Below are 24299 nucleotides of genomic sequence, written 5' to 3'. Positions count from 1 at the left end.
CCATCACACCAGCGGTTTCCCCCTCCTGCTTCCCTCCATTTGGTTTCCTCCCTACTCCATGAAATTAGGCGGCAGGTCTCCACCCCACCACCCAATGGTGAACCTTTCTAGCCAGATCTTAACTCCACACACCCCCGTGGGCCAGTTTGGGCAGCTGGGTAGGACTACCCACCTGTAAATCATCTGGCATAATGTCATGTGATTGACACCTATCAAAGTTGGTCTACGGGGGGGGGGGTATAGCTCAAAGATGGGACGTGGGTGGCACTGTGGTCTAAACCACTGAGCCTCTTGGGCTTGCAGAACGGAAGGTCAGTGGTTCAAATCCCTGCAATGGGGTGAGCTCCCGTTGCTCTGTCCCAGCTCCTGCCAACCTAGCAGTACAAAAGCATGCCAGTACAAGTAGAAAAATAGGTACCACTGCGGCAGGAAGGTAAACGGCGTTTCCGTGAGCTCTGGCTTCTGTCACAGTGTTCCGTTGCACCAGAAGCGATTTAGTCATGCTGGCCACATGACCCGGAAAGCTGTCTGTGGACAAACGCCAGCTCCCTCGGCCTGAAAGCGAGATGAGCACCGCAACCCCATAGTCGCCTTTGACTGGACTTAACCCTCCAGGGGTCTTTTACCTTCTTTCACCATAGCTCAAGGGGCTTGCTCAGCTCTGTCTGCAGCGCTTCTCAGATGCCTGACAATCAGCTGCCTGCTGGATGCTTGGGAAGTCCTATGCAAAGCCTCTTTCCTTCAAGCCCTGCCCTCACTTTCCCTACAACTGATTGTCAGAGGGGCATGACTTGTTCAAAACAGCCTTTTGAGCCAAATGGGGAGGTCTACTGGCCCAAATTTGACCATTCCTTGCCTCTGGTTTTTAAGGGAAAAGACCTCTGGTAAAATTTCAGAAGATGTGCAACATTCTCAGTACTTGAGATTTATCATCATCCTGCACACACATAATTCCAGAGGAACAAAGTTTAATCATTATTAATTGAATTACATCCATTGTTCCCATTAGGCTTTATGCACTTGCTGCAATTTTACTCATGGTCATTTACCTTATTCTCTCAAAGAAGATGCCCTAATAGAATTCCTTCCTTCCTTCCTTCCTTCCTTCCTTCCTTCCTTCCTTCCTTCCTATTGCATTAAATGTCCTGGCTGCTATGCTCATCTTAGTTACTGAGTGAGCAGACCTTGTTTCAGCAGATCTGTTTGCATCACTGAACAACACCGGCTTAGCGGACAGAAAACCCTTTCTCCCCTAAGGCTTCTCGAATTGCTTGTTCTTCCCCAACCAAACATCCAATCCTTCTTACAACCACCAACCATGTATAAAAACCTTTACACCTCCAGCACTGCATAGATTATTTTACCTCTTTGCCTCTCACTTCTGGTTGCTCGGCTTCTGTGCTGGATGCGATGGGTAGAGCTTCACCGACTCCTCCATCCAGGAAAGGACTGGTGATGAAGGGCCAGGTCGCTCTGGCCCTTGGTCACCACCAGCCCACTGCACTTCGGTGTGAAGGCTCGACCTGCAAGCTCAGCTTAGAGATCAAGTGGTCTGTGGCTGAGACCTGGATGGCTCCATGGTCTGGTGCCGCATATCTGTGCTGGACATCCGGCATAGAAACACAGCAGAGGGTGCTGCTATGGTGCAGGGAAGGAGTGCAAGTTTATCTCTTCTATGCCCAGTATAATGGGGGTGCAGTGGGCTGCCAGAGGAGGAATGAAGCACCCCATGCTGCCTCCACTTCTAGGCTGGGGGTGGGGTCTGTGTTTCCTTGCTGCCCAGCTCAGAAATACAGTGGACTGCTAGAAGAGGGTCATCTGCCAGCTCACTCATTTGCCTGGGAGAAATGCTAGGTTACCTATGGAGACCATATGAGGAGGGCAAGACTGATTTATTCCATTTTATTACTTCCAATAACATTCATAAGCCAGTTACAGAAAGGTAGCCGTGTTGGTCTGCCATAGTCAAAACAAAAACAAAAAATTTATTTCCAGTAGCACCTTAAAGACCAACTAAGTTAGTTCTTGGTATGAGCTTTCGTGTGCATGCACACTTCTTCAGATACTTCTTCAGATGTGTATCTGAAGAAGTGTGCATGCACACGAAAGCTCATACCAAGAACTAACTTAGTTGGTCTTTAAGGTGCTACTGGAAAGAAAATTTTTTTTTTGTTTTATTCATAAGCCAGCAACTCATTAAAACCATATATAAGGAAGGTGTACCATAAAATCAATAAACCATCGTAAAAAAGCAAGATCATAAAATACAAAACAAATTACCAACAGTGAATGTTATTAGGTCTCTTAAAAAGGTTTCCATCAAGCGATGGAATATCAAGAGTCGTGGGTGCTAGCTTCATTTCAATAGGAACGGTGTTCCAAATAACTGGTGCCACTGCACGACAAGCCTTTGTTCTCATAGAGACTAAATGAAGACTGATAGCCTGAGTTTCCATTCCCTTTCAAGCTGGTAATGAACATCTGTGAATCGCATAACTAATACCAGCTATAGATGCACAGCACCTCCGGAAGTCATTAAACTCAGTTATGCACTTACGATTTCAGAACTTCACATTAAGCAACAGTCCCAAGATTTCTGCCTTGAACCAAAAACCTAAATATTTAAATTCATTCGGGCACATGTACAATAACCTGATGTCTTTAGGTCTAAGGACGTTGCTTTAATATTCCCTTTCTGTATGCATGAGGGGCGAGGAACCTGTGGCCCTACAGATGTTGCTGGACTATCAGCTCTCTTCAGCTCCAGCCTGCACAGCCAATAGTCAGTGATGATGGGAGGTGCAGTCAAACAACATCTGGAAGGCCACATGGTTCCTCTGCCTGCTGTGCAGTCCTTCAAGCTCTTAGGTAGTTTGTTTGAAATACATTCAGGCAGGCACTGGAATTTGTAATGGTCACTATAGTGGTACCTCTGGTTAAGAACTTAATTCGTTCCGGAGGTCCGTTCTTAACCTGAAACTATTCTTAACCTGAGGTACCTCTTTAGCTAATGGGGCCTCCTGCTGCCGTTGCGTGGCCACAGCGTGATTTCTGTTCTCATCCTGGGGCAAAGTTCTTAACCCGAGGTACTACTTCCGGGTTAGCGGAGTCTGTAACCTGAAGTGTTTGTAACCCGAGGTGTTTGTAACCATTATGTTTTAAACTGTATTATGTAAACTATATACTAACAGACGTGCTGAACTTGGTTTCTAAACCAGTTCAAACCTTGAGGTAGTTGACATATAAAAATAGTTCTAATATAGAGTTGTTTAGTTGCTTTTCCCCACGAATGACAATCATCAATGTGGGGCAGGGCAGGCTAGGCTCCACCCCTGATTCATCCAAAATGAACTCCACAATGCATCGGGGGGGGGGGTCCCTATGGACATTGTAATGAAAATACATAGGTGAGGAGCGGAGTTTGCCACCACAATGCCACTTTCCCACTGGAGGTGTCCGCGCATTGCACATTTGATGGGCAATGAAGGCCCAAAGAGGCCACCATCTTTCACTGACTCAATACTGATATTGTACAGGAGATAGGCTTAAGAAGGAGTAACCACCTCTGTTAAGATATGAAAAGGTCACAATGGAAAACATAGCTATCTCATGTTTCAGTTTAAGGCTGTGCACTCACACTGCTTTTCAGTGCCAGGTTTTTAATGCATATTATTGTTATCCAACATGCATATGTATCCCCTACTTTTGTTATAAGATACTATGGTTTGATGCGTCGTTTTCCAAACCAGCTTCACAGTGATTGGAGTCCCTGAGCCATTTCTAATTCGTCTCTAGCCAAGGTGTGAACACCTTTCTTTAGGGTGTACACATCCTCATTCCATGAATGCCCACTGGTGTGTACACAAACAGAAATGGACTGGACACTAATTAGGCTGCGCTGATGTGAACAGCTAGTCAGGAAAGAGCTTTGAGAACTTCACTGTGCTCTAAGGCAGTAATGCAATTGGCAATATGTTTTCAGGTCTATGGGCAAAGTAGTGGATCCCCTCCCCCCTTTAACTAAGTAACTCAATGATTAACAATCCTTCAATCAACAAAAGCTTACATAGTTGGAACTCACACAATTGTTACTATAAACATGCAAACTTCCTTCAATTTCAGTCTGGTAAATGCAAGATTCATCAGGTGCAACATACTGATCTTTGGAAAGTCTTGGCAGTGAAGGAGGAAATGGCACAAAGATCTCCAGAGTGCTCGCACAGTCTTCTCAGTGCAGGATTTGCCTCGCTCATGTAGAGAGATTAGGGCTCAATGTGTTTAAGGAACAGTATGACACATTTCTCTGACTGGCGGCCATTTCAATGGCCTGGTAGTTAGAATTGCCAACTAAGAGATGGTAATAACTTTCATTTCCAATGTCTTTGATTTCCTCCTCTTGAGTTTCTTCTTCTTCTTCTTCTGTTTCTTTTTTACTTCCTTCTTCTTCAGTATTTGGTGAGAAAGTGCATTTAGAAACCATTCCACATCTTGGGGGTCTTCAGGCCACCTCAAGTATTGACCCCTTTGCAAAAACACTCTGACTGGTTGATACTTCATAAGCTGATATTGCGAAAGTGATCCAGCCACCACCATTATGAGGACATCTTTCAGGTCACAAAAATACCGACTCTGAGCAAAATTAAAAGCTTCGACGCACCAGCCATCCTTGAGAAACTGCTTTGTCACTACGCAAATTGTTTTCCTACAGTTCCAAATGGCATCACGAATGTTGGTGATGTGATCCTCTCCTGGCAAGAAATCTCGCTCTTCAAAGCAGAGAGCAAATTTGTTTTTATCAGAATACTGGAGGTCTAGGTGCCTTATCAAGGAGTTCTGGACCCACTCAAAATCCTTGCTGCTGTAGCACATGTAGGCATCATATCTATAGGTCTCTTCCTCCAACGCTGGCTGTTGCTCCTTCAAGAATACTCTTACCACGGTCTTATACCAAATGAAGCAGGTTCCTCTAAAGCGAGCAAAAACAATCACCACCATTAGGAACATTGTCACAGCAACGGTGGTAAAAATGAAGAGCGACAACTGCAGAGGCTCCAATATCTTGTCTTCATTGCAATCATCAACATTAAACTCATGAAGGCTTTTGCCAGCAAGATCAGGGGGTCCAAAACAAAACCTTTCATCTGGTGACCCAGCTAAGGTGACATTGGTTTGGTTCAGCCACACAATTAGGTCACTTAAGAGGCAATTACAGTAAAATCTGTTATAGGTGATATCCAGATTGTCCAGAGTTGCAAAGAGCTGAGGATCTGGATAAAGCAGCTGGTTCGAGGATAAGTCAAGTTTCCTGAGGCTCACAGGAAAAGCACTGTGAGAAATGTAAGTTAAGAGGTTTGAAGCCAAGTTAAGCCTAACCAGTGATACCAGGCCATCAAAGATGCCCTCTGGAAGGAAACTAAGGTAGTTATTATTGAGATGCAGGACCTGAAGCTTGGACAACGCCTTGAACACATCCAAGCACAAACTTCTCTCCCACACAAGCTTCAACATATTGTCTCCAAGATCCAAGTAGAGCAACTGGTTGTCTTCTGCTATATTGTTGTACTTGTAGCAGTAGGAGAAGCGATTATTTCTTAACAAAATATACTGGATATCTGGATATCGGAGAAGTTCATAGAGGTCCCCCAGATTGTCCATCCTGTTTCCTCCCATGTCAACATATGTTGAATTTATAGCAACTATTTTGCTGTGGTCTCCAGACTGTATCCGGTTGCTACCTAAAAAAGCATAGCTGAGACTTGGGAGTGTTAAGATTACTTTTAGAGCATTGTCACTGAGGTCCACAGTGTGAAGGTTTGGCAAGCCTTTAAACGGAGCCCTATCAATCACCCCAATATGATTGTGTTGCAGAGCTATAATACGCACATTTAGAAGACCTTCAAAAGTGTAATCCAAGAGTTCTCCCAGCAGATTGTACGACAGGTCTAGGTGTTGTAGGCTCCAGAGACCAAAGAATGCTTCTTTTTGAATTTTATTTATGTTATTTGAGTTGAGATCCAGCAATTCCAGATCACCAAGATATTGAAATACACGTGGGTTAAGAGAAAAGATAAAGCCATGTGAAATATTAAGCAGGCGAAGGCCACTCTGGGCCAGACCTGCAAATGTATTGTTGTTTGGGTCTGGCATGTTATTAAAGCCAAATGATGAGCCCATGGTGTGAGGCGATATCTTCAAACCCACAAGTGGTGTTCCCTGAATAGCTGCACAGAATTGCTGGGTTGTTCTTATACCCCAGCCATTGCCACCAACATCCAGCGTATCGAAGACAATGCTTTTGAAAGGATTGCCACAAGTTGCCCAGTCTTGAGAATCTTCTTTAAACAAACCATTAGAATTAAGATTCAACAATGTGAAAGCTTTTCCTTGAAAGCTGTAGAGATCTCCCTCACATATGGTTTCAATGCGGTTTAATTTCAAGTTCAGAAGTGTTAACTTTTGCATGTTGCGCAATGAAGGGTGAGGGTGAAGCCTAGTGATCTTATTGAATGCAAGGTCCAGATATTCCAGAGAGACCAAATCTTTAAAGTAATCCTTTTCCAGAATGGATTCGTTAAGATCATTATAGTATAGCAGAAGGTTACTTAACTTCCCCAGCCCCCTGAAAGCCTGTGGATCCAGCACAATCATTTTATTGTAAGCTAAATCCAGTTGATGAAGATTTGGCAAATTCCTAAAAGCATTTTCTCCTACTGTGACAGGAGAGACCAGCTGGCTTCCAAGTGAGAGAACCGTCAATGTCTCCAGCAGTGGAAAGGATGTGGCATTCACTTGCTGGATGAAATTGAAATTTAGGGAGAGTAAAACAATGCCTTCAGGCAGAGGGGGAACCTGTGTGAAGTTGCACCACTCATAGTTCACAAGCCTGCCTGTTACGGCACACCGAGAATCTGCATTTATTCCTCTGTATGCAAATGTCAGTCCAATGAGAAATAGTAGGTGGCCATGAAGCATTGTGCTCTTGTCCTAGAGGAGAGAAAAACAGCATTGTAATTCACACAGGACTACAGAAGGCTGGGCTAAACAGCACACAGAGTTTGCTTTAGCAGAACTAACCAAAGGCTCTTCTTGCTCAAAAGCCTATTTCCAACAGAGGCCACCCACATGCCCCTGAGCTCATTATTTAATTTAAAGGGATTTGTACAGTTCTTGCTCATCAAAGCCCCTGTGCAATTTAAACAGAATAAGCAGGGTATAAAGTTTATAGAGCACTCTCTGCTGTTGATGATCGGAGGGATGAGATCTCAAGATGGGAGCTTCTATTTAGTCACTATAGCCAATAACTCAGGCGCTGGGGGAACCAGTGGCTTTCAAGATATTGTTGGATTCCCAACTCCTAGCCAGCAAAGGCAGTGGTCTAAGATGATGGAGCTGGGGGTCCATCAACAGCTGGAGACCACCTGTCCAATATATCAGGGATGGGGAACCTCAGGCCAGGTTCCAAATGCAGACCTCCAGGCCTATCCAACTGGTTTCCCACACACCCCACATGCCCCCCCCCGCCACGCCACCCTTTTGCCTGGCTGGAATGCATTTTTTAGCTTAGGACCTGCAAGGACTCTGTTCCTTGACCATGAGTAGCAAGTAACTTCTTTCTACCAGTTTCAGTTGTAGCAATACAGTGGTACCTCACGTTGCAGACGCTTCAGGTTACAGACGCTTCAGGTTACAGATTCTGCTAACCCAGAAATAGTACCTTGGGTTAAGAACTTTGCTTCAAGATGAGAACAGAAATCGCATGGCGGTGGCATGGCGGCAGTGGGAGGCCCCATTAGCCAAAGTGGTACCTCAGGTTAAGAACGGTTTCAGGTTAAGAACAGACCTCCAGAACGAATTAAGTTCTTAACCCAAGGTACCACTGTAGTTTGTTGCACAATAGCTGGGCTGAGGGGAAGAACACAACAAAGAGGCTGAAGGACTCAATGTCTTCCTGATAAGGAAGGGTTGGTTTGGATCCTGGGCTTCCCACACCCATGATAGTTGTTATCTCTTTTCAGTTCATTATGAGTTGTTTGCACAAGCTTCTCACCTGCACAAGCTACATGTTTATGGCAGGATATAAATCCAGCAACAGAAAATATAGAGCTGAATAATTAAACGGTACTGAAAATAATTAGCACTGCTACTACACAATGTTATGGGCTCCTCTCCTTTGCTATTAAGGTTGCCCTTTTTACTGTACAAAGATGGATTTAAGAATGTACTACTTCCCTAATCTGCTGGGAGAAATTATTCTTTTCATGTTTCCTATCCCTGTGATACTGCCTGGGCCAGAAGAAGCCCAATATATATTAAGTGGAATATTAATCAAAAAAAATGAAGGATGAGTAAATGAATCATTGGCAGCTATGGCCACATTCACACCAAATACCTTTAAAGCATCATGGAAGCACTTTAAATTGCCGTGGAGAGAGGATCTAGCAACACTTCTGGAGTGCTTAAAGGAACCTTGCCCAACCTTGTGCACTCCAGAGGTCCTGGCCCTTGTATGTTAGTACCAACACCTTGAACTTGTCCCAGTAGCAGTTTGGTAGCCAGTGCAAATCATGCAAGCGGGATGTTTATATGCTGGTGTTAGTTTGTCACCACAAGCAACCTAGTCATGTTCTGCACCAGCTGCAAAACTCCTGACCAACCCTCAAGGGTAGCCCCACATTGAGCAGATTGCAATAATCCAATCATGATGTCACCAATGCATGGACAACTGTGCTCAAGCTATCTGCAAGACACCAGGTTGGGCAACACTGCTTTCGGCATTCCAGCAGTGCTCAAGATGACCCTTTGGGCTAGTGGTTTAAAGGCTAAGAGGACCCTGCTACTAAAACAAGCTTCCCACCAAGGATGTGAATTGTGGAAGAAACACCACTGTGGTTGTGGGCCTTTCAACCAAGGATAGCAAACGTAGTGCCCTCCAGATGTTGCAGTCTACAAACTCCCACCAGCCTTCTCAATGGTGAGAACATAAGAGAAGCCATCCTGGTTCCTGTAGTCCAGCGCTATGTTCTCACATTAGCCAATCAGATGCCTATGACCAAAGCAGGATCTGAGCATAGGTGGGTGATGGGGGTTGTCCTTCACAGCATCAGGAGGACACCACGGCAACAACCTCTGCTTTAAACATTAAAGTCATTATCATGGGATGAACCTACAGAAAGAGGCTCCTCATAACATGTAAATTGGCATGTTATCGTTTGTGCAGAACACCGTCATTTTCCAGCACAGGAAGAGCCAGTTTTGTTTTTTAAGAGTTTACTGAGATTATAGCTGGAATAAACGACTGAAAACCAGAGGAATTTTTTTTTGTCCCCTTCAGCATTATTGTGTTCAAAGTTAATAAGCATAAACTGCTGTGGAACCGAAATCCCTGCAAGCCATCCCATAAATGTATGCTTTTAGGGGGAGCAGGGAGGAGAACTGGGCCATGGGCCAGTAATTAACAAATAGGCCAGTGCCATGAATTATTGATACAGAATTAACTGAACTGCTGCATTCACAGAATGGGCTGCCAGCATCTTGCACAGACTGCTTTTTGCAAAAGGTTTTCTGCTGGGCAAATGCTTGTGTTGTTGCAGTAGTTTAATTACTAGAAACGTTTGCAGTCTTTTGAAGCGGTACAGATATCACTTAAGAGTTTATATTTGTGACAAAATAAAGAGCAACCTGCCTTTTTTACTGCTAATCTGGACAGCATATTGGAATGGCTCTAACCCCAGATCAGGTTTAATCCAAAGCCACCAGCAGCACGGAGAAGGGTTTTGGGGAATGTGTGGGCAAACGAATTGCACACCAGTCACTTCATTGTCCATTTTGCCTATTAAAAACTTGACAGCAGGTTCCCTCTCCTTTTTTTTTTTTACAGGGACTCCCATTTCTCCAATGCACAAATTCCATTCATCCCCAGTCAACCTGCCAATGCAGTGATGATGGAAAATGTAACCCAGATGGCACCTGAAAGGCCACATTTTCTCCTTATCAGCTGCAAAGTAAAAGGAGGATATCCCAACAGCCTAAAAAGCATAAATTGTCAACCTCATTATATTAAAAAAAAAACCAAAAGTTTACTGCCCCGAGCTCATTTTAAAAAGAAACTATGGACAAGGTGATTCTTTGACAACTGCAATTTCTGGGTGCATATCAGATGGGTTAATGGAGGTTGAACACATGAACTCAGTAAAGGCTGTTATTCTTCCACCCTGACTGGAAGATGCTGGTGACTCAGGAACTGTTAGTTAATAGGAACATAAGGAGGACAGACTACTGCAACACACTGAACACGGGGCTGCTCACAATGACTGTTCAGAAACCTCAGCCAGTGCAGAATGCAGTAGCAAACACAGTGGGGAAGGCTGTGACAAATATATTATATTGTCGCATCAAATCTGCATTGGCTGCCAGTGTGCATCCAATTACAATTCAAGATGTTGTTACCTAATATTATGCATAGCCCAATGACAGCACTACCCGTGTTTGGTTTTCTTTGGGTGGAGGTCATTGGAGGCTGGTTGGTGCTTTGCAATATTTGTGTTTATTTACAAATATATATGGGAGTCTCATCCACGTGTCTTCTTCTTGTGCAAGCAGGAGGCCTCCACCTACAGATTCAGCAGTCTCTGTGTGAACTGAGGCTGCCCATCAACACTCACTCACCTTTGATGTACATCCTTAATGTACATGCTGTTCTTGGCAAGGCTTCCATACCAGACTTGAAATACAAGATTCCTTGTCCCCCAGTGAAAATATTATTAGTGGGAGTACAGCCTCAAAGAACAAAGAGAGCCAACAGTGCCCTCCAGATGTTGATGGATTACAATTCCCATCAACCCTGACCATCGGCCATGGAGGTTGGGCCTGATGGTCCAACAACATTGGTGGTGATGGGATTATCACCTTGGCTCAAAAACATCAAGCTGAAGATCTAGATGTGGTCGAAAGCATTTCTACAGTGCCATAAATTAGCGACACTGAACAAACCACAGATGCACACAAAGAGGAACTTGGGCATACTGCTGAGCTTGTAAAAACTGACCTGCACTGCTTGCACAAGACACAACCAGAATCAAGCTGTTCTAAGCCAACAGTGACTTCAGCTTTACCCCCTCCCTGCCCCCACCGGAGAGCTAGGAAGCATGTGCAACAGGGTGTCTGCCCAGTTCCTTCCCTTTCACCAACTCTATCTTCCATGGCTTAAGCAACAGCAGGAGTCAAACATGTCCTTTTTGCACGGGCATTTTGAATGAGGATGGGTAAAAAAAGAAAAGAAAAGCAGCCTCAGGAGGTTGGGTTTTGAACAAAGGAGTGGCAGCATAGTGTGGGGATGTGTGCATGTGCACCCACCAAGACTTATCCTGACAGCTCTTCTGCTCAAAATAGTTCCCTACCCAGCTGGTTCCCCTGCAGATCTGAGATGTGTAGAGGCGCCTCCCTATTTGTGCATGATCGATATGTGCATGATGTTTTCAGCACCGCAAGGGGACAGGGCAGGGGCAGAACGAGGTGGGGTGGGCTTACGCACATCCTGCTAATGCAACCTGTGCCTCAGAATGTCATCGCTGCGTAAATAGGAAGTTGCCTGTATTACACTTGTAAATGTGCATCTGGAAAAGAAGCTGCAGGGAATTTTGTGCAGAAAAGCAGCTAGTAGGGAAAGGGTTAAACATTCCTCCTCTCCTTCTCCTTAACCCACTGTCATTACTCTCTTCAAAATCTTTGCCTTCCAGCATGCTTTTCAGTTAAAAAAACAAAAACATCATCATCATCATCATCATCATTATTATTATTATTATTATTATTATTTATATACCGCCCTGTACCCAGAGGTCTCAGGGTGGTTCAGACTAGTAATTACTTGTCCCTGATTCTTAAAACAGTCTCACCACAAACTATAGCAAATACAGAATACTGTTTGCAACCAAAAGACAATATTATAACCAAACCAATATATTGATGCCATCCTTTCCGATATCAAAGATGTAATGAGACTTAACATTATCATATATTCTTGGTGCCTCAGACTAAGTTAGACTGTTTCCATTCCAAAAAGAAAATAAACATGGGGTGGGGAAGGGAATTTATTTCCCCCCACCCCGTAAGATTCAAAGTGGTTTACCAAAAAGAAAATACAAAAAAATTACCAGCAAGAAAAATTAACAACAATTTAAAACCATTCTGCCTAATAACTACTTGAGCTTGTTACTGAAATTGGTCTGAGTTCTTGACATGCCCGTGATCTTGCTCAGTGACATGCAAATGCAGAGACAGAAAATGGGGTGGAGGGAAAGGTAGAGAAATTAAATGCCATATTCAAACACACCAGTTTGTGTTATTGTATCTGATTAACATTTTGTCCCCATCCTTCCTAATATAGCTTCATACAAATCATGAGCAAATTGAGCAATTAAATGAGCTATGTAACTTGTACTATTTTCTGAAACAGTAAAGCTGTCATATAGTATTTAAGAATTTATACAGTTATATAGCTCATATTCTTAAGTAGTGGAAAGGCTCCGTTTAGCTATATCACAGCATGTTTTATGGTGATAACTTTAACCTTAGGCAGGCACCCTTGCAATCCTGTTTGCCTATGCCTGTATTAAAGAAACCTTATCATCCTTCTGAGATTAAATAAAAATAAAAATCCAGTGTGACTCAGAGAACAGTTTTCTTTTTTTAACAGGAATGTGACATATTCAAAAGGGATCTATCAATAGGGACACTTTATGCACACAATATGAGTCAAATGGGTTTCCTATCTAAAATATTCCAGAGATTAGGCAAACTTCAAGCAGATGATTTGATTTGGGGGTGGGGGTGGTTTCAATTGGAAAGGACTGGATCCTGCACTATTAGTAAAGGCACGTCAAAATTGCATTAAAGGGAAATGCAATACATTGTAAGGGAAACTTCAATTTCTACACTTGATTAATAAATTTGGTTTGAAGGACATAGGGTCAGAATGCATCCAGCACACCACAGTTTTACACACACACCCCGTACATACAAGTCATTCAAGGCTGGATAGTGTACGGCTCTGGAACTGATTTTGAGAGTTCACCAGAGCACAGAGGGGCTGCAAGGGAGAAGAGAGAAGTTCTGTTCTGCTAGTGCACATCTCTTGCATTGGATAACATCCCATATTTGGGGCTTTAAATACTTAAAGTCCAAACATGCCCCGTCTCTGTGTGCAGGTGTGATTTGAGCTCCAAGCCCTAAATTAAACAGTTTAAAGAAATCAGATAGTTGCTATGCCTTCAAGAGCTAAGAATACAGCAGGTTTTTGTCTAGCTTTGCAAAAGAAAATATTTATATTATGCAAGGAAGATGATCCAGGATTAGCGGCACGAAAGGTAATAGCTGATGAGATTAAAAACACTCACACAACAATGAACACTCATGGTAGTCTAGCTATTCCAGATTACATGTATTTTATACTTAGGGGCTGTCACCCAATTACAGTAATTGTGGTCAACCAAACAACAAGATGTGATACAAAATATCCAGTTATTTTTTCATATGAATAAAACACTAGTTTTCAAGCGAAAAGCATTCAAATTGTTGCAAACCACCCTAAGTGGTGTATGAAAATAAGAAGTGCTGGAAATAAATGTTACAAACAGTAATAAAATTGTTCCATTTTAAAGGAGAAACATTGCGGTCATTAAGGTTGAGAAAATAAGCTTGAAAATGGGTCAGCAATGCCTGCTGAACTTCCAAGTGCTAGGGAAGTGGCTGAGTAAAATTCCAAGGCTTCACCAAAATCCTTTCTCTTCCCTTGACTAACAAACACAGAAGTGATTTGAAAGCATGAGAAAATTCTGACCGATTGATAATGCAATGAAAATTGCCTGACACTGATACCTATCTGGAATGGTTTACTCAGACACTGAATTTGTATTGTCAAACCCATCTGAACACTTCCCCTTTAATAAACACGTTGAACAATACTAGGAAGTTGTCTTAAGGATGTAATATGGAACACCCAAAAGAAACAAGTTACTGTCTTTCGTTTTCATCAGCAGCAAAGGTGTTACCTGTATTATTGTAACTTGTTGAAATTCTAGTTTGTAAGTTCGTTCTGTACATTACTCAATTACAGTTTGCTCTGTAACGGAAGCAGAATTGAACAAAAGCTGCTCCTTGGCAAGTGTTACCCTTAAGCTAAATTCAATGGCAAAGCACATCAATACACGGTAAGCTAAGGTATAACTTTAGGATACAAACCAAGGAAACATGAGATTCACTTAAGGACTCCTGTCAGCATAGGAAGAGACTTCTGCTATAGGGCTTTCCCACTCTCCTCCCCAGCACACACCTGGTGAAGCCTAAAATAGGATTCAAGGGAGTCAGGTGAACCCCCAGAACAGCATGCACAGGGGAGACGATCATTCTGCCTGGAAAGCTGCAAGGATGGGACATTCACCATAGCACAAAGTTAAATTTCACCCTGAGTGAATCCTACCATCTGTGGTGGAAATAGCCTATAACTTACTGTAGTATAGGGCAGTGAAAGGAACAGAGATGTCTATAGACAATCCTATAATGGTACTCATTACTTGGACTCTACTCATCTCTCCTGAGCTTTCTAAAGCCATGTATGCACACTGGAATTTAGAAAAAGAAAGCAGTAGTACCCAACCTAATCTAGCTAAAAGATACATACATGAATTGCACGCATTTGAAAATCACTCATAACATCAAAAAGCTGGTGGGGCTGATACAGCATTGTTGTTGTTTAGTCCTTTAGTTGTGTCCGACTCTTCGTGACCCCATGGACCAGAGCACGCCAGGCACTCCTGTCTTCCACTGCCTCCCACAGTTTGGTCAAACTCATGCTGGTAGCTTCGAGAACACTGTCCAACCATCTCGTCCTCTGTCGTCCCCTTCTCCTTGTGCCCTCCATCTTTCCCAACATCAGGGTCTTTTCCAGGGAGTCTTCTCTTCTCATGAGGTGGCCAAAGTATTGGAGCCTCAACTTCACGATCTGTCCTTCCAGTGAGCACTCAGGCCTGATTTCCTTAAGAATGGATACGTTTGATCTTCTTGCAGTCCATGAGACTCTCAAGAGTCTCCTCCAGCACCATAATTCAAAAGCATCAACTCTTCGGCGATCAGCCTTCTTGATGGTCCAGCTCTCACTTCCATACATCACTACTGGGAAAACCATGGCTTTAACTATACGGACCTTTGTTGGCAAGGTGATGTCTCTGCTTTTTAAGATGCTGTCTAGGTTTGCCATCGCCTTTCTCCCAAGGAGCAGGCGTCTTTTAATTTCGTGACTGCTGTCACCATCTGCAGTGATCATGGAGCCCAAAAAAGTAAAATCTCTCACTGCCTCCATTTCTTCCCCTTCTATTTGCCAGGAGGATACAGCATTACTACTGATCATTATTTGATGAGATTAGGCATGCACAGCCCCAGCCACTGAGCATGCGCACCACTGGATTGGGGGTCCATGCTAGGACTGAAATCTGGATGCAAGGCTGGTACATTTATTTCTGTAGTGGGAAACTTCAGGCCCTTAGCTATATCCTGGCTGGACTACTCTACATGAGACTGCCTGAACACTTTTAAATGTTCAGACGCTTCAGCTGGTCCAGACTGCTGCAGTCAGACTGCTGACTGAGGCCACTTACAGGGAACATATTGTTCCCTTGTTAAAACAACTTAACTGGCTACTGGTCTGTTTCTGGGCACAATTCAAAGTGCTGGTTATGACCTATGAAGGCCCATATGTCTTGGGTCCAGGCCGCCTGAAAGGTTATATCTACCTGCCTGGGTGCTAAGATCCTCAGGTGAGCACCTTCTCTTGGATCCATAGGCACCAAAAGCACAGTTGGTGGTGAAACGAGAGAGAGCCTTTTCTGTGGGTGCTCCCATTTAGTGGAATTCCCACCCAAGAGAGGCTGGATTGGCTCCGTCTTTGCTGTCCTTCTGCCAGCAACTTCCGATTCAGACAGGACTTTGATAATTCAGGAGCACATAATGCCACTCACTGGGCTGTCGTTAGGGCAAACTGCATTTTAACTGCTAGCATTTTAACCTGTTTTGGTGTGCTTTAATTATTGCTTTTCAGTAGCGTGTTTTTATTAACTTTGTATTTTACAATGTTGTTCTTAAATGTTGTGAGCTGCCTTGGATTCCCATGTGGGAGAAAGGTGGGATATAAATATATTAGATGAAAAAAATATAAATAATAAATAAATATCTGTCTGGTCCTCAGAACTCTTTGCAGGCCACACTCCTCACAGACCCACTTTGCACCCTGGTCTTTTTGTCCGGATGGAATGTGTCCTTGAACTCTGATCATGCCTAGTTTGGATGGTGGACAGAGAAGAGTGTGTAGAAACTAGTACACTGTACAAAGGTAGTGTTTCCATGCCCCCATCCACGTCTGACTCTGGCCCCACCCACCTCTGCCAAGTGCCTCTCAGGTGGCTGTCCATAAGAGAAGGTGGCTCAGGGGTCTGAACCCTGCTTAACCTCTTGAACTTGTACTAGTAACTTAGGTCCTCAGCATAATAAGAGAAGGCTAATATTTTCCTATTTTAGGGGACACAAAGAACCACTGGACAAAAGCTTGAATAATAGCTTTAAACAAAATCTACTGGATGTCAGAGTCTACAATAGAGATGCTGGGGTTTCATATATTAACACCCTGCTCCCAATCTCCAAAAAGGTTTGAAATATGACCTTTCAGTATCAAGCTGCATCTACAGAAGAACATTCAGTTCTCTAGCCATTCGGATGTGTTCTTCCACACTCCCAAAGGCTGCATAAATCATCCTTCTCTTAGAAGCCAGCAGGAAAGAACAATCCAGCAAGTTTAACTTCTGCAATTCTCAGTTTACTGTGATGAGCCAGCAAGATAAGATTCGCTTCCCTTTCATGTTTTGATCAAAAACTTCCATAGAGCAGAGGTAGGGAACCTGTGTCCTTCCAGTTGTTGTTGGACTCCAGATGTTGTCTCATCAAACCCAGCCAGCATGGCCAAGGACCAGGAATGGTGGGAATTAGGCTCCAACGACATATGGAGAGACATAGGTTTCTCAACCTTGAAAGCCAATATGACCACCCTCCCCTGTGTGGGCACAGATACTGCACGCAATGGGAAAAAATATGAAAAAGTAAAACCAGACAAATAATTACAAAATGATAAGACCTACAGAACTATAAAAAAGACAAACAACTTAAAGTAAACACAAGAATAGATTAAACGGTTTCCAATATTTACATGCACATGAATTATTGTCGACCAGTGTAATAGCCTCTACCAATAACATTATATAAACAAATGCAACAGACAACCAACAAAAAGACCATACTCTGCCTTGTGCCTTGCTTACTCTAACACACCTTTCTTTCTTTCTTTCTTTCTTTCTTTCTTTCTTTCTTTCTTTCTCTTTTTGTCCCAAACAGCTGCAGGGTCTGCGATCTGCTTCAGTGGGAAACTGGCATCAGGTGAGCAGGGAGCAGCTTCTTGCATCTGACATCTTCTCTCACTAAACACCACCACCCTCCCCGCCTTTTCCCTCATGCAGAAAAAAAATAACAGGTCTTTGCATCACTTTCCTCATGGGGAAAGATTCAGGTAGGTAGCCACGTTGGTCTGACGCAGTCAAAGTATATAAAAAAATTAAAATGTCCAGTAGCACCTTAGAGACCAACTAGATTTGTTCTTTGTATAAGCTTTCATGTGCATGCACACTTCTTAAGATACACTGAAACAGAAGTCATCAGACCCTTATATATAGTGGGAGAGTGGGATGGGGTTTTTCTAAGGAGGGTAGTAGGAGATGGGCGATTGACTCAATGGGGAAAATGAGCAGCTTGGGGTAGTGACAGTTGATTTTAAAGGGAAGTCTGTTAAGAAACCTCTCTATTTCACCAGCTATCCACACCTTTTGCAGCTGATGTAGGTTAAAAAAACCAAAATAAATCACCAGTAACTTAAACAACTACAGTACTGGTGTTTGGCCTGAAGTCCATCCAGCAACCCAGGTTGGTCGATATGTATGGTACTGTTTAAGATGGAGCAAAATTAGATATAAAAAGAACAACTCTGAAGACACTGTTCCAACAGTCATGGAGCACAAGGCAAGTCCTCTTGTGTGTCAGGAATTGGTTAAGCAGCAGGAAAAACAAAGTAGGAATAAATGGACAGTTCTCTGAATGAAGAGATGTAGAAAGTGGAATCAATATTGGGACCTGCGCTTTTTAACTTATTCATAAACAAGTTAGGGGTGAGCAGTGAGGTGGCCAAATTTGCTGATGATATTAAATTGCTCAGGGTTGTTAAAACAAAAAGAGATTAATAACAATAATAATAATAATGATAATAATTTATTATTTATACCCCGCCCATCTGGCTGGGCTTCCCCATCCACTCTGGGCGGCTTCCATAGAAACCAAAAATACAGTAAACTATCACACGTTAAAAGCTTCCCTGAACAGGGCTGCCTTAAGATGTCTTCTGAATGTCAGGTAGTTGTTTATTGCTTTGACATCTGCTGGAAGGGCGTTCCACAGGGCGGGCGCCACTACCGAGAAGGCCCTCTGCCTGGTTCCCTGTAGCTTTGCTTCTCGCAATGAGGGAACCGCCAGAAGGCCCTCGGTGCTGGACCTCAGCGTCCAGGCAGAATGATGGGGGTGGAGACGCTCCTTCAGGTATACTGGACCGAGGCCGTTTAGGGCTTTAAAGGTCAGCACCAACACTTTGAATTGTGCTCGGAAATGTACTGGGAGCCAATGTAGGTCTTTCAAGACCGGTGTTATATGGTCTCGGCGGCCGCCCCCAGCCACCAGTCTAGCTGCCACATTCTGTATTAGTTGTAGTTTCCGAGTCACCTTCAAAGGTAGCCCCACGTAGAGTGCATTGCAGTAGTCCAAGCGGGAGATAACCAGAGCATGCACCACTCTGGCGAGACAGTCTGCAGGCAGATAGGGTCTCAGCCTACGTACCAGATGGAGCTGGTAAACAGCTGCCCTGGACACAGATTTGACCTGTGCCTCCATGGACAGCTGTGAGTCCAAAATGACTCCCAGGCTGCGCACCTGGTCCTTCAGGGGCACAGTTACCCCATTCAGGACCAGGGAATCCTCCACACCTGCCCGCCTCCTGTCCCCCAAAAACAGTACTTCTGTCTTGTCAGGATTCAACCTCAATCTGTTAGCCGCCATCCATCCTCCAACCGCCTCCAGACACTCACACAGGACCTTCACCGCCTTCACTGGTTCTGATTTGAAAGAGAGGTAGAGCTGGGTATCATCCGCATACTGATGAACACCCTGCCCAAACCTCCTGATGATCTCTCCCAGCGGCTGCATGTAAATGTTGAAAAGCATGGGGGGAGAGGACAGAACCCTGAGGCACCCCACAAGTGAGAGCCCAGGGGTCTGAACACTCATCCCCCACCACCACTTTCTGAACACGGCCCAGGAGGAAGGAGCGGAACCACTGTATGACAGTGCCCCCAGCTCCCAGCCCCTCAAGACGGTCCAGAAGGATGTTATGGTCCTCCAAAAGGACCTCTCCCAACTGGATGGTAAAATGACAGGTTCAATTCAATATAAACAAGTGACCAGGAACAAGATCTTGGGGTTGTAGTAGAGAGCTTGATGAAGAAGCTAACATGGCAGATGAGAAAAAGGCAAATTCCATGCTACGAATCAGTAGGAAGGGAACTGAAAAATAAAACTGTTGCTATCATAATGCCGCTATACAAACCTATAGTGCAACCACATTTGGAATACTGTGTAGTGTGAGCATTTCTTTCCCCCTCACCTCGAAAAGCATATTGTAGAGTTAGAAAAGGGCAACCCAAATGATCAAGAGGATGGAGTAACTTCCCCTTTGAGGAAAGGTTGCAGCGTTTGGGGTTTTTCAGAAAAGGTAAGAGAAAAGGTTAAGAGAAAAAGTAAGAGGTGACTCCCTAGAGCTTTACAAAATTATGCATGGCATGGAGAAGGGGGGATAGTATAACTCTCTCTCGTATAACACTAGAACTCGTGGCCATCCAATGAAGCTGAATGCTGGAAGATTCGAGTGTTGCAAAATCCTTAAGTTTATATTTACCAATGGGCATTTTACAATCTAAGGCAGAAGTGTTCTGCTTAAATCATTGTGGCCATTTCCCTTCACGGTACGGTTACCAAATCTTGCTTAAAACAGCAGGCTGTTCTTAAACAGCATTTTACTACGCCCCATGTTCCTTCCCCAAACTAGGGGCACCAAAAGGTGAAGTATGGCTTAAGTGCTAAAGAAATATGCAGCATCTTGCGCCCATCCCAGATATGTGGCCCAGCACACAGACAGATGGGGGGGTGAGCGCCAATTCAGGGGTGCTTTCTTCATTTCACTTCATGCATTCCTCTCAGAGTTAAGCTCTTTCGCTCTCCCGCCACATATGCTCTGAAGCACTTTTGGTGGTGAAACTTCACATGGAAATACAGTGGTACCTCTGGTTAAGAACTTAATTCGTTCCGGAGGTCCGTTCTTAACCTGAAACTGTTCTTAACCTGAGTTACTACTTTAGCTAATGAGGCCTCCTGCTGCTGCTGCTGCCGCCGCGGCCGCGCAATTTCTGTTCTCATCCTGAAGCAAAGTTCTTAACCCAAGGTACTATTTCTGGGTCAACGGAGTCTGTAACCTGAAGCGTCTGTAACCTGAGGTACCACTGTACACTTTAAACATGCTCAGAGGCACTAGCTCATTTGGCCCTCCCAAGACTAAGGCTGTCTCTCAAGGAGGAGGGAATAGCAGCTTACCTTGGGTTGCTTCCTATATTCCTTCCCGGGCTCTGCGTCCCATGACAGAAGGGAGAAAAGTGAAGAGGAGGTGACCATGGCCGCAAGCAGAGACTCTGTGGCAGAGGCGGGGAGAAGGCGTCCCTCCAAGCCAGACGTTTCCTAGCTTACGCCTCGCCCACCCACTGCCACCCGCACACCTTTCGAGGAGTCCGACGGAACAGGTGCCTCGCGCTGCCCTACCTGGACGCACCTGGATGCAAAGCAGGCACCCGACGCGACCACTGAGCAAGGGGAGGGGCAGTAGCTGCTAGGCAGAGACCCCTCCTCCCTAACGAACAATGTAGGGCTTCCTCCCACCACCCCCACTGTCCCGTGGCCAACTAGTTCCGCCCAAGAGAGTGGCAAAAGCCGCGCGCCCCCTCAGAGGAGCGACCAAACGGTGCCTGTGCGCCTAACTCTCCAGGCATGGTCGCTCCTCCTCGACCCTCCTGAGGACTAGCTACGTGCGCTTGCTGCATTCAGCCCCCTCTTTCGTCACAGGGCCAATGCAGGGCAGAGGCGCCGCCCTCTTCCTCGAATCTTCCCCTCGTTAATCCTTCCGCCGCTCAGCAAACTGGAAGTGTAGAAATAGGAAAGGCGCCTGTTTTTCGAGCCTGTAGGGGACTCTGTCTTTTTTTTAGCAGAGAAGACGCTCTTTTCCTGTCCGTGAGCCGCGTCGACTGCGCGGCCGCTTTCCGGGCCCATCCTCCCTGAGAGCTTATAGTTCGCAGGAAAAGAAAGCCCCTCTCCCCACCCTGGTGGGTTTGCACAAGGCAGGAAGGCTTAACACTGCCACAAAAGAACTGCCCCAACTTTTAAGGAAGGCGGCGGACCGGGTGAGCGGCCCACGCTTTCTCTGTATATCCACACTGCAGCGAGGATCCTCGCAATGGAACCTCTGCGCAGCCCTGACAGGAAATCGTGCGCTTCTCCAGGCAGTCAGGGAACAACAAATTCCAAAGGGCGAAATCCAGGTGCTATTGGGGCTCCTGCAGAAAGTCGGCCTAAAGCCAGCTGAGGTGTCCTGGAGATCACTGAAATTGACTATTCTCCCAGTATATCTTTAAAACACATTCCAAGCACGTTCCTTTCCCCCCAAAGAATTCTGGGCACTGTAGTTTAAGGGTTGCTGGGAACTGTAATTGAGAGGTGTGAACTACATCGCTCAGAATTATTTGAGGGGAAAGATTGTGCTTCGAATATATTATTAGAAGTCCAGTGAGTATGCATCCGAAGGATTGCATACTCTATAAAATGCTCTAACATGCTCCCAGCATCATCTTCTTCTTTGGCCTTCACTTGTAGCCAAAAGATTGTCTTCCATAAACACGGTTTTAACAATGAGTCCGTAAGTGACTGTGGAGGCCAATTCTGGACCTGATCGTCTTCCAAAGCAACTACTCTATAACTCCCAGCATGGGCTTCTATCAACAAGGATGGATTATTTCACACACCTGCCAATATAAGGATTTGATTAGCTGTGATTCCTGCACTGGGGTGGGTTTTGATGGATTGGTTATTTAATTTTTATACTGCTTAATATATTAAAAAAATATCTGTAAGCATTGCACAGAAAAGTGGAGCAACAACAGACACCTTAAACAAAATAATACAGAAATGCACCGTTACTTATAAAAATGCACCCCATACATTTAAGAGCATGTTTAAAACTCTTTGTGTCCCCCAAAGAATCCTGACAGCTGTAGTCAGTTGGGAATTGTAGCCCTTTGAAGAGTAAACTACAGTTGCCAGGATTCTTGTGTGGAGTGCTTTACATTTATAGTATACACAACAGCATCAGCAAAGGCACAATATGGAAATTAAAAGGCCCTAGACTTACTCAACAAGCTCAGCAGGAGGAAATGGGACTTTGACAACAATTTATGCATAACCACCCAATTGGTTGTGATGTCCTTCTTCCTCCACAACTCTTTAAGAAAACATGGAGCAACATTGCTAGATTTAGACCCTAGAATTAGATCTTATCTGCTGTCCTTTTAAAGTTGCACAATTAAAACAGCTACAATCCAGATTCATAAGAACAAGTAATGAAAAACAGCAGAATTTGTTTTAAGAGAGATGGCTTTTGTTGGGGATGTTCTGGGATATCAAGTGTTAAGGCAATACTCAACCTTATACTTTTTTTACTTATTAAATATGTCAAAATAAACTAAAATATGTATGATTCATTGTAAAGTAACTGAATGTTTAAAAATGATTCGTGTTTGACACCCGTAGAGAGGTTGGTGCATATGCATTTGCATCAAGCATGTTTAGGACCCTGTATAAAGGCACCTACTAATGGGGATGAATTACCGGTTTTTCCTCAAAATCTAAGCATAAATATGGGGAAAGCAAACTACTTGGAAGAGGAGCTAATTTATAGAAGGAGCTGGTTCTCCCTTTGAAATGCCAGCCTTTACTAATAGGTGCTTTTGATAATGCCAGTTGGCTTGGTCTTTACTCATCAGTCATCTTTATTATTATTTAATATGACATTAAGCAGTAAAATCCTCCTCTAAGTGGTATAGAAGAGCCAGTCCAATAATGCACACTCTACACATGAAAGGAAAAAAGGGGACAGAGTAGGGAAGACCAGGGCTGGCCTAAGCTATTTTGCTGCATGAGGCGAAGGTAAAGATGGCACCCCCAACCATTTCAAGATGGTGACCCCTACTTTTCCATATATGCCACACTTGAAGGCTGGGAAAGCTGAGTTGCACACACAGATATATCCTCCAACACCTTGCTGCCACTCACCTCTTACTCCAGCATCTGCTGCCTGAGCCAATTGCCTCACTGTCTAACGGTAGGACTGGCCCTGAAGAATGTAGTAACCCACATTCGCGCCAACCAGCTTCCAGATAGAAACTAATTTAGTTCTTTAAAAGCTGGCTCTTGATAGGGGCTGACATGTATTGTCTTCTTCCAGGTCATATGCTGAGTGTCAGACTGATGTGGAAAGTCTGCAATCAGGCTTTCCTTCATTTTAAAGAAGGTACAGGGCTGGGGGGCCGGGCCTGGACCAGGGACTAGTGGTGTGGGAATCTACCCCATATTTTCCCTATACTGTTTTCCAGATTTAAAATTCCCACCCATTTCACAAAGCTGTTTGCCCTTTGAGAGGAAACATTCACTTACCATATAAGCCAGGGGTTCCCAAAGTAATGCCCTTAATGATATTCGACTCCAACTCGCATGAGCCCTAGCAAGCACAGCCAATGGTCATGGGTGTTGGGAGTTGTAGTGCAGCAATATCTGGAGGGCACCACATGGGTTACCGCTGATATAGGTAGAGAAGCTATTTAAACCAGTGATTTTCAAAGAATGAGGCTGAGATTTTGGTGATTTGGTCAGAGTGGAGGGAACACCTTTGGGAGGTTATGGACTCCTTCCTTGGAGGTTTTTAAGCAGAGGCTGGATGGCCATCTGTCATGCATGCTTTAGTTGAGATTCCTGCATTGCAGTGGGTTGGACTAGATGACCCCTGGGATCCCTTC

The 24299-nt window shown here is 44.3% G+C and overlaps 1 protein-coding gene across 1 annotated transcript; it reads right to left on the bottom strand.

The window, feature by feature from the left end:
- Positions 1 to 2182: 2182 nt before the first annotated feature.
- TLR5 (toll like receptor 5) lies at positions 2183 to 21830 on the bottom strand. Its single transcript, XM_053383085.1, has 2 exons — positions 20779 to 21830; positions 2183 to 6984 (listed from the first exon to the last, which is right to left on the bottom strand). Exons 1-2 carry the CDS (start codon positions 20854 to 20856, stop codon positions 4348 to 4350), a joined length of 2715 nt encoding a protein of 904 aa, XP_053239060.1. The 5' UTR covers positions 20857 to 21830; the 3' UTR covers positions 2183 to 4347.
- Positions 21831 to 24299: the final 2469 nt, after the last annotated feature.

This window comes from Podarcis raffonei, chromosome 3 (assembly GCF_027172205.1).
Source record: "Podarcis raffonei isolate rPodRaf1 chromosome 3, rPodRaf1.pri, whole genome shotgun sequence".
In the NCBI taxonomy this organism is placed as follows: domain Eukaryota; kingdom Metazoa; phylum Chordata; class Lepidosauria; order Squamata; family Lacertidae; genus Podarcis; species Podarcis raffonei.
The sequence above is the reverse complement of the archived record's forward strand: the minus strand, read 5'-3'. Positions and strand labels throughout refer to the sequence as shown.

What these genes read in the sequence shown, in the direction of transcription:
- TLR5 (XM_053383085.1), bottom strand. Translation starts at nt 20,856, where the DNA reads ATGGTCACCTCCTCTTCACTTTTCTCCCTTCTGTCATGGGACGCAGAG. An exon ending in AATATAGGAAGCAACCCAAG is followed by an intron (nt 6,985 to 20,778) that starts GTAAGCTGCTAT and finishes TCTCTCCTCTAG; the next exon opens with GACAAGAGCACAATGCTTCA.